This window comes from Ylistrum balloti, unplaced genomic scaffold, assembly GCF_031769215.1.
Source record: "Ylistrum balloti isolate Yb309-2 unplaced genomic scaffold, AGI_CSIRO_Ybal_v1 Utg370370, whole genome shotgun sequence".
Taxonomy (NCBI): Eukaryota; Metazoa; Mollusca; class Bivalvia; order Pectinida; family Pectinidae; genus Ylistrum; species Ylistrum balloti.
Window position 1 is genome coordinate 1,375,333 of NW_026782260.1, and position 11,180 is coordinate 1,386,512.

Here is an 11,180-nt window from a genome sequence, read left to right on the forward strand (position 1 = left end):
GGTGAAGTAATTCATACATCATTATCACGTGACTGTATTAATTTTTACCCCAGTACCAACAATATGTAATAAAAATCAATAGTTTTACATAGACACATCTTCATCAGATTAAAAAAAAAAACATAACTAATTTGAAATTCAAATAAACCTGGTTTGTTAGGCAGACTTGATTATCATATCTAGGTATTTGTAACGCGGATTACAGTAATCTTCAGCCTGAGAGTGAGACAACACTTTCGTCTGACTACGTGCCTTCATTAAGTAATATCTAAGTCTGTTGTTGACAACAGAGAGGAAATATAGACTCTAATCAACGTCGATACGAATATGGTAAACTCTCACTTACTGCAACATAATCATCAAATATTGAAATTGTTTCGTGCTAAATCCATTTTTTCAGTGCTATGTATTGTTATTAAGAGCTACCAATGCCTCTGGGCTTTTATTTCCACCCAAAGAAATACGAAATAGAAATTGAATTATTAAGTCTGTGTCATTAATCTTACTTACAATAGCGGAATGAGTTTACAGATGTTGATTTCACTCAACACAGTTATCGCGAGGCTGGATAAGTACGACAATAAGAGGGAAGGCGTGACGTAATACACCAAAATCAATATAATTTAAATACAAGGCAAAATCCGAGAAACTTGGTAAAGCGCAAAGACGATGAAACCAGGAGTATGTTTACTGTCTCTTCGACGCTACATGTTTGGTAAATACTGATAGATAAAAATAAGTTATGCCATGTTCTCCACTGAGAACACGGTAAACAACAGTGAATCCCACAAACTTAAGATACATAATTCAATGTTTTCTGTAATCAAGATAATTTTCTATATCGATTTTTTTTATATTTCATCTTGTCAACTGATCAAGTCATTGAACATTTAAACTTTTAATTGAAATCAGCTGTATGGGGACAACCTTCAGAAGTCATTCACTAGGTAAATGACGGCTAGAACTCATACACCGACATCGAGAGTATTTCGTCAGATTAATGGTGGAGAACCTTGAATACGCCGTAAGACTTTGAACTCTATGAGATCAAGACCTGGGACATTAACAGCAGAAAAGCTGATTAATTAAGAAAAACGCACGAGAATTATATTTCAACACAGCTGTTTTCGACAGAAGAAGACAAGCAGACAGGTCACAGCAGGTATTTGTGATCAGCTCTAATACACTGTCGGAAACCGATGTCTTCTGTATCAGCATTGCAATAATTAAGAGAAGAACGTTACCTGATATTAGGCTGAAACAAAGGGAATAAATGATGGATAAACCGCTACAAGTAATTGTAGTAAACACGTTACGCTTCATATATTATTCAACATGGTGGTGAGATAACGTTCACAGCTCTCGTAAAACGTACACACAAAATTATAGTCCAAGCGATAGACTGATTATGGAGACGATAGATGTATGCTGGGGAGGCTTTAGGCTACATCTAGCTCAGGAATTGTTTCGACAGATAGACAGTCCAAACACACTTGATGTTTCACGAAATGCAAATCACTCGTGCAGGAATAATTCATGCTTCGATGAATCGACAAAGTTGCATTGTAGTACTAATGTATTATTTATGATTAATGTTCTTTATCATCAGGGAGAGCGAGAGAGGAGGGGAGACAGAGGGGAGACAGAGGAGAGAGAGAGAGAAAGAGAGGGGGAGAGAGATGGAGCGAGAGAGAGAAGGAGGAGACAGAGGGAGATTGAGAGGGGGGAGACAGGGGGAAGGAGAGAGGAAGAGGGCGAGGGAGAGAGAGGGGGGAGAGCGAGAGAGAGAGAGAGAGAGAGAGAGAGAGAGAGAGAGAGAGAGAGAGGGAGGGAGGAGAAGGAGGAGAGAGAGAGTACAATTCTAATTTCATTGTCATGATTGAGATGGCGTGCTAAACACACTCGATATGACTGTACCTGTTTTTTATCGAATTTTTTTTAGATCTATCGGCTTATCTGCTTTGCGGATATTGAATCCCAGGTGTATTGTACTGCCGTCTCATGATAAAACTGATTAATATTTGTAACTTGTCATCACTTGACAGATGTGCCTTTGTTTATCTCTATATGTTACGTCCTACGTGCAGGTAACAATGCTTCCAACCTAGAAGATTGAGCATTTATAGAATTTACATTCTAGATTCTAGATCGCCTATCCTTCATAAAATGTGGTGACTATTTGCTAAGAACTGCTGCATAGGTCTTCTTAAACTTCATATGTAGGTTCTACGTAGTATCTTATAATAGTGCCGGGCTTATTTGTGGCCGCTCAGATAAAAAAAACTGACTTCCGGGAGTTTGCCTATGAAATTGACGTAGATCACAATATGCAATTGGAACGGGGAATAATTCCTGTTTGATTCATGTCACATTTTTATATTTCATTATCAAATTCGGTTTTAAGAATTTCAGTTTTACACGGTCAGGACCAATTGTTTAAAATGCTTAATATTAACTTGATGATATTTCGTAGAACATAATTTTTGCAAACATTGCTAGTTATAAATGGATTCTGTTTATAAAGCTACAGACAAACTAGGTTTAAGCAGGTGTGTTTTCGTCATCTGTGAAGAAAACAGATCTGTCTTCACGAATGCAGGAGTGCCTCTAGCGATAGTCCGTCTCGTCTGGAAAGGCTTCTTGGTGCCGTGTTTAAGTGAATCCTTTCATGAAGACTTCAGCCTCGTCATCATTCTGTTCTCCGTCCAAATTTGGTCATCGACAGTATAATTAAGATGTCACAAAATTCCGATTTATCCTCGTGGTATTAAGATCATGCAAATTTCGCTGATTTTTTTTAACAGACACACAAAAGTTTTAAAACATTTGATACATGTACGTGCACGGACTGCAGCAAGACATGTACTTTTAACACCATAATTGATTTGTTCCTGAATCTAGTCTCACAAAATGCTTGAATGATTGGCACACGTGTACTAAAAACCGAATTATGTCTTCTTTAAACACGGAGTTTTACATCAGTGTTTAAGAGTTTGACATGACAGTAATATCGGGATTAACGTGATAAATAGACCGTTAATGCCATGTTTGCTTGGATTTAGGGTTAGGGTTTGGGTGGGGCGATGATTGCTTTCCTGTAGGGTTGGGGTATGGGTACGGGCGATGTTTGCTTGGCTATAGGATTGGGGTAGGGGTGGGGCGATGTTTGCTTGGCTGTAGGTTGGGGTAGGGGTGGGGCGATGTTTGCTTGGCTGTAGGGTTGAGATAGGTGTAGGGGCGATGTTTGCTTGGCTATAGGGTTGGGGTTGGGGTAGGGGTAGGGGCGATGTTTGCTTGGTTGTAGGGTTGGGGGAAATGAGAGAAGCGATTGATTAAGTCGTGAATAACGGGTGAGGTGTGTGCAGTGCTGATTCATTTTCTGCTATGTTAATCGTTTTCCTCTGCATACCGGACATAGATTTACTGGTACAGAGAACAAAGTATTAACAATTCATACCGGACATAGATTTACTGGTACAGAGAACAAAGTATTAACAATTCATACCGGACATAGATTTACTGGTACAGAAAACAGAGTATTAATAATTCATACCGGACATAGATTTACTGGTACAGAAAACAGTGAATTAATAATTCATACCGGACATAGATTTACTGGTACAGAAAACAGAGTATTAATAATTCATACCGGACATAGATTTACTGGTACAGAAAACATTGAATTAATAATTCATACCGGACATAGATTTACTGGTACAGAAAACAGAGTATTAATAATTCATACCGGACATAGATTTACTGGTACAGAAAACAGTGAATTAATAATTCATACCGGACATAGATTTACTGGTACAGAGAACAAAGTATTAATAATTCATACCGGACATAGATTTACTGGTACAGAAAACAGTGAATTAATAATTCATACCGGACATAGATTTACTGGCACAGAAAACAAAGTATTAACAATTCATACCGGACATAGATTTACTGGTACAGAAAACAGAGTATTAATAATTCATACCGGACATAGATTTACTGGTACAGAAAACAGAGTATTAATAATTCATACCGGACATAGATTTACTGGTACAGAAAACATTGAATTAATAATTCATACCATAGATTTACTGGTACAGAAAACAGAGTACTGGTACAGAAAACATTGAATTAATAATTCATACCGGACATAGATTTACTGGTACAGAAAACAGAATTAATAATTCATTGAAAAATTAATAATAGATACCGGACATAGATTTACTGGTACAGAAAACATTGAATTAATAATTCATACCGGACATAGATTTACTGGTACATAGATTTAAACAGAAAACATTGTATTAATAATTCATACCGGACATAGATTTACTGGTACAGAAAACATTGAATTAATAATTCATACCGGACATAGATTTACTGGTACAGAAAACATTGAATTAATAATTCATACCGGACATAGATTTACTGGTACAGAAAACAGAGTATTAATAATTCATACCGGACATAGATTTACTGGTACAGAAAACAGTGAATTAATAATTCATACCGGACATAGATTTACTGGTACAGAAAACAGAGTATTAATAATTCATACCGGACATAGATTTACTGGTACAGAAAACAGTGAATTAATAATTCATACCGGACAAAGATTTACTGGTACAGAAAACAGTGAATTAATAATTCATACCGGACATAGATTTACTGGTACAGAAAACAGAGTATTAATAATTCATACCGGACATAGATTTACTGGTACAGAAAACATTGAATTAATAATTCATACCGGACATAGATTTACTGGTACAGAAAACAGAGTATTAATAATTCATACCGGACATAGATTTACTGGTACAGAAAACATTGAATTAATAATTCATACCGGACATAGATTTACTGGTACAGAAAACAGAGTATTAATAATTCATACCGGACATAGATTTACTGGTACAGAAAACAGAGTATTAATAATTCATACCGGACATAGATTTACTGGTACAGAAAACATTGAATTAATAATTCATACCGGACATAGATTTACTGGTACAGAAAACATTGAATTAATAATTCATACCGGACATAGATTTACTGGTACAGAAAACATTGAATTAATAATTCATACCGGACATAGATTTACTGGTACAGAAAACATTGAATCAATAATTCATACCGGACATAGATTTACTGGTACAGAAAACATTGAATTAATAATTCATACCGGACATAGATTTACTGGTACAGAAAACAGAGTATTAATAATCCATACTAGACATAAATTTACTGGTAAACTATAGGGAAATATCTTTTTATACGACAGTGTGACCATTGATCAATATTCCCCAGGTCTAGTGTATAGAATATTTTCTTCATTTATTCTCCGCCTTTGATGACTCATACTTAACTCACATTTGATGTATAACATTTTATTGTCTATAGTCCTTACAAATATATATTATTTATCTGACGTTGACTTCAACAACTGTTAAACGTGTCCAGAACCCTTGACACAAAAACAGTGTTTTGAAAAGACCAAGGCTCTAAGTAGGCAGTGTAGAGGTCAAAGGTCACCTGATCGACCGAGTGGGATTTCTCCAATTACTCTGGTTGCCTCCAAGTACAAGACCTCTCGCAAATTTCCATCGGGCCAGCAAGAGTAATAAATAGAAGCTTAAAGTGTTGTAAAATAGAAATAAAAGTGGAGGTGTTCTAAATATGGAAAAGCGGAATCAGATGTTCCGGAAGTGAAAAAGTCATAGTCAGATTCCGAAGGGGTTTTTTGGAATCAGATGCAATGCAAAAATGTTCCGGAAGTGAAACTTCAATCATGTGTTCTGAAACGGTACAGAAGCAATTGAGCCTAAAAAGGTAGAAACGTTTCCGGTGCCATATATGGCAGCCATCTTGAAATATTCTTATCCATTCATGGAACTTTCATTATCGATTGTTCAGCTAATACTTTAGACACACTTCTCCTCACTAAGACCAGCTCTCGCGAGGTTTAACCATTCGTTCAGCCTCGGGGCGTAGCGGTTAGATAGTTATTGCAGCAGACTAGATATTAATAAGTAAGGATAAGTATTACGGTGACCTTTTATCTCACACAGCTATACGTTAAGGCCTTAACACGTGAAAGACCCCGGGGATAAATCCTTAATTCTGATCCTGGAGACGGTCAATCCAAGGGATCACCACTGAAAATAATTTGCAAATCAGTATATATAATAGAATTGTGGTGTTGTCCTCGCCAAAGGCCAGCTGACGGTCACGACCAAATGAGGGTTACTGTCAACAACATATCGACAACCTTATACTGTTGGAGATCTCCATACTGGGCAAACAAGACTGACACTGAATGGCCTTACGTGTGGTCATACAGATTCTGTTAAACATTACTCAGGTAATCACCTCTTATTTCCAGTCTTTTGATTTGTAATCTAAGGTTGCTATCAAGCTACTGTTATCCCAAGCGTTCTTGGAAGATTTCCAAGATAAGTGGAAAGGGTTAGAGATCAAACTATACATTGACAGAAAAGTGGGAGAAACGGCCATTATGTCTACAAATTATCGACAGAATTGTGGAGGAACAGTATATTATGTCCCAATATAATCGACAGAACGGTGAGGAACCAGACATTTTGTCCCAATATCATCGACAGAACGGTTGGGAACCAGACATTATGTCCCAATATCATTGACAGAACAGAGGGGGAACTGGACATTATGTCCCAATATCATTGATACAGCGGTGGGGAGCTGGACCTTATGTCACAATATCATCGACAGAACAGCGGGGGAACCAGACATTTTGTCCCAATATCATCGACAGAACGGTGGAGGAACCAGACATTTTGTCCCAATATCATCGACAGAACGGTGGGGGAACGGACATTTTGTCCCAATATCATCGACAGAACGGTGGGGGAACCAGACATTTTGTCCCAATAGCATCGACAGAACGGTTGGGAACCAGACATTATGTCCCAATATCATTGACAGAACAATGGGGAAACTGGACATTTTGTCCCAATATCATCGACAGAACGGTTGGGAACCAGACATTATGTCACAATATCATTGACAGAACAGTGGGGGAACTGGACATTATGTCCCAATATCATTGATACAGCGGTGGGGAACTGGACCTTATGTCCCAATATCATCGACAGAACAGCGGGGAACTGGACATTTTGTCCCAATATCACTGACAGAACGGCGGGAGAACCAGACATTTTGTCCAAATATCATTGACAGAACGGCGGGAGAACTGGTCATTATGTACCAATATCATTGACAGAACGGTGGGGAACTTTATGTACCAATATCATTGACAGAACGGTGGGGAACTTTATGTACCAATATCATTGACAGAACAGTGGGGAACTTTATGTACCAATATCATTGACAGAATGATTAATGACTATGAAAGTTGGGACTGATATAAATATATCATTATTACCGGCCTTATCTAGTGATGTGAAGTGCAAGAATGATGTTTTGACTGATGTGTTTGGACATTTGCGATGAAAGCCGAACTGATTAGCTTAATCTCTACACAATGATTGATATAACGTGGGTTGAGTCAACGATGTTCTCGCACTTAGAATGTCTTCTCTAATTACTTAAGAAGGAGTGGCCGGGTCTGATGTTCTTCACACTTTTATACAAAGTATCAGTTTGGAAGTAAAGAGAAGCGTGTTAAATACTCGTCAAAGACACATCAGCGATACATATAGGACCATCCATAACAATACCGAATGAATTCTAATTAAGGTGAGTAGGTGAACGATTTGTCGTTACGGACAACGTGCTAAATAAACACCGCGCCTAATATGGCTTAAATGTAACCATCCTTATTTCCATCAAAAATATTTGTATCCGCTTCACCCCGCAGAACACAATGTTTCTAAAATGTTTCTCTCCGGGAAATAACACCACTCTTTAAATTTTTGATAATTCAACTACTTGTTTCAGATTTCAAAGACTCCATGCAATAGACATGCTTGAAAAGGTGACTTGAGACATACGCCTCGTTTTCACTGCCAAAGGAACATGTTAGTATCACGTGATCTAAAATATGGCGGGAATAATCTAGGAGGCGTTTGTCGCCATTTTAAGTTGTTCCAGGAAATTGTCTCGGAGTAAGGTAATTTGCAAAGCAATACAGACATTTATTTTACATCCCCACTATATCAACTCCTGCCTCGACATTAGGTAAACAAGGGAGAAAGTTAATAATACTCTTTCCGAAGTTATATCATAAAATGTAAATACAGTGAGCTATATTTTATCGTGTAGTATTACCTGGAAAAGACAGTATCTGCATGTAGCTGAATGGATTCTAGACGTTGTGAGAGCTTAATGAATTTACACACAAGTAAAATGTAATTTGGATATTTGATATCTGTTAGACATAATGAACATATAGCACAAAATTACCATGGTCTGAAGTTGACATCATTTTTTTTAAATCCAATTTCCAGTTGCATTATCGTCCTTTAACTTATGAAACCTCCTAAACAGATTTATTGGGATGAAGTAGAACTGGCGCCTATTTTACGGTATTTTTTTATTCTTTGTATGAAAGATTTCGAGTTGAGGAACTTTAACAGTAAGGGAAATTCTCAAACGACTAAAGGCATTTAAATCTCTTAGAAAATTTCGGTTAATAGATAAACTGAATTATCTAAATTAGACAGCCCGTCTTTAACATTGGTCAGATAAGTATAGACGTTTATACATTAACCAAAAAAAAACAGTATTCCAAGATATAAGACATGAACATTTCTCTTACCCCGGACAGGGATATCCACAGTTTTTACCGATGTGAGATTTTTCTATCTCACCCTAGGGTTGAGACAAGCTACACACGCTCCTTGCGCGTTCTCAACAATAATATGACGTCACTATCTCGACCCGGAAGTGGAACTTGAAATGTAAATGACGTCATTGTAAAATAACGACTTAATAATATGTGTTGATTTTGTGTATATATTGAAGTCATCTCATCCATACTTTCACATTAAAATTGCTTTTTTTTATCATTAACATTATGCCTTTTTATGTTTTACTGTACCGTTAATGGGAATTTTATTTTGTGCGGGATGACACAATTAAGCGTGACGCGGTTGAGACGGGCTCGTCACTATATTCATTCGTTGTCTACGAGTTTTTGTTTACAAACATTCTATTTCGTATTTTACAATCAGCGGGGGAACAGGGTAAGAGAAAAATAATCATTCATCCGATTTGGGATGAGACCGGGGGATCTCAACCCTCGGGGTGGGGGTGGGGGGTTATTAAGCTGTCAAACACTCGGTAAGCCTCGTGATTGACAACTTAATAATCCCCCTCGGGTTGAGATCCCCCTGTCTCACCCCAAAGGGGGTGGGAGATTCTATTAGTCTCATACCGATAAATATAAAAGTCATCTACAGAACAGTCATAAAAGTTCATGTATATTTATGGTATTGATACTTGTTTTCCATTCTAGCAATGAGTGAAGCTGTTTCGTAGCCACACCAATATTGTTGGGACGTTAAAACCCGTCATAATGTTACATTCATAGCTAGCATTGCGACTTTTTTATGCCATTGTGTGTCAAAATTCAAAGTGATGAAAAACTCGTATTCAGCGTTGGACTACCGACTTGCTGGAATAGTCAGTAGAACGGACTGTGTGCTACCGACAAAAAACATAAACTTGATTTTCTATGTCTTAAGCGATGAGAAAAATTTGTATATCAGTATTTTTGTCTATTTCATATTATCTAAATGTTTCACGTACCTGAAAGTAATATGGCTCTTCTCCGCCATGTTGTACTTCGTTGTTAGAGGTTTCTGTTGATACGTTGTAAACCATGTGACCGGAAGTTATAACCGGCAGTCCGGTGACACCACGTGTGGTAGACACCTGCATTTTTCAGATATTTCCTCAAGAAACTTATACACTATCAGAACATGTGACAAGACGTTAACACACAGCTATGACAAAATCATTTTACTGGTGAATGAAACATTGCTGAGCCACACCATGGATCCGTTTCACTCTGTTGAAATAATGTCACATCACATACCTGTGAAAACAGTCCCTATTTCACCAGGTCTCTAATTTCCTACTGTTTCTGGACTGTTTTACTTTAATATTGAAGTCCGATTCATTCTGGTCCTCTCGAACACCAAAAAATGAGTTCTGTATAACGTCTCTGAAAGACAAAAAAAAAGCAAATTAAACAGTTTCAAAAAAAATTATGAAAAGAAAATCACTCCCCATTTCAGTATTTTATTGTGCAATTAAGTGGTGATATGTTACTAATGGTATTAAATCTGTATGAAGTAGTGATATTTTACTGTTGGTATTAAACCTGCATGATGTAGTGATATTTTACATGTAGCATTTTAAATCGCTATAAAGTAGTTTTCCGTGAAAAGCCTACAGATATAATGTCATTCAGGAATGTAAATTCGCCCACAAATATTTTAAATGATAGATACACGAGCTGTTTTTTCATCATATATTAGATTTTTATTTTCTAGTGAAGAAGATTATATAAACGACACATTATTATTATGTTTAGTAGTGATTGTTGTTAAGCTCTAAAGATATAGTTGGACGGCTGTTCATATTTGAAAGTTTAGGATTGTAACTAGTAGACGGCGCTCATGTCTATATACTACAGAATCAGAGAGACCACCACTCATCCATTCTATTCAAATTGATATGACACACCCTATGATCATATTGACGTACAAAATCAACAGGGCTGGTGTGTGATTTTAAAAACTACCAATAGTCTGTAGTTTGAGATATATCTGTTGTTGAAGTATATGTGTATATTGTAAAGCAATTAGTCAATGTATCTTATAATTAAAAAAATTACTGACATTTTTTCACATAAAATTATTTCTCATTACGCGACAGTTATCGTCACTGTCACGGTAAATAGCTTTCTTTCACCGCCTCGGTAGTCTCCAGCTTTCATCGCCGCGGTAGCCGCCGTCACGTCTCTACCACAAAAAGTTAAATTTTTAGTTAAATTCACTGAAACGTGCATAAAGCAACCAAGAAAATACCGACATGCCAACAAAAGCATGCTTCCAACACGAATTCGATGAAACCAGGGCAAAAAATGAACAAAATTTCTTTCTGAATTAAATCAAAATCAAGTTTTTCAACTGTTAAAATAAGTTATTTGATATGTTATTAATAAAAAGCTAATT

At 36.8% G+C, this 11,180-nt stretch overlaps 1 protein-coding gene across 1 annotated transcript in view; it reads right to left on the minus strand.

Annotated features, from left to right (window-relative positions):
- Positions 1-9,879, minus strand: part of LOC132554031 (cardioacceleratory peptide receptor-like) — a 32,328-nt gene extending 22,449 nt beyond the window's left edge. Inside the window, exon 1 of the mRNA XM_060218329.1 lies at positions 9,748-9,879. Within this exon, the coding sequence (XP_060074312.1) occupies positions 9,748-9,879 (132 nt within the window). The remainder of the gene's footprint in view (positions 1-9,747) is intronic.
- Between the last annotated feature and the right edge of the window lie 1,301 nt (positions 9,880-11,180).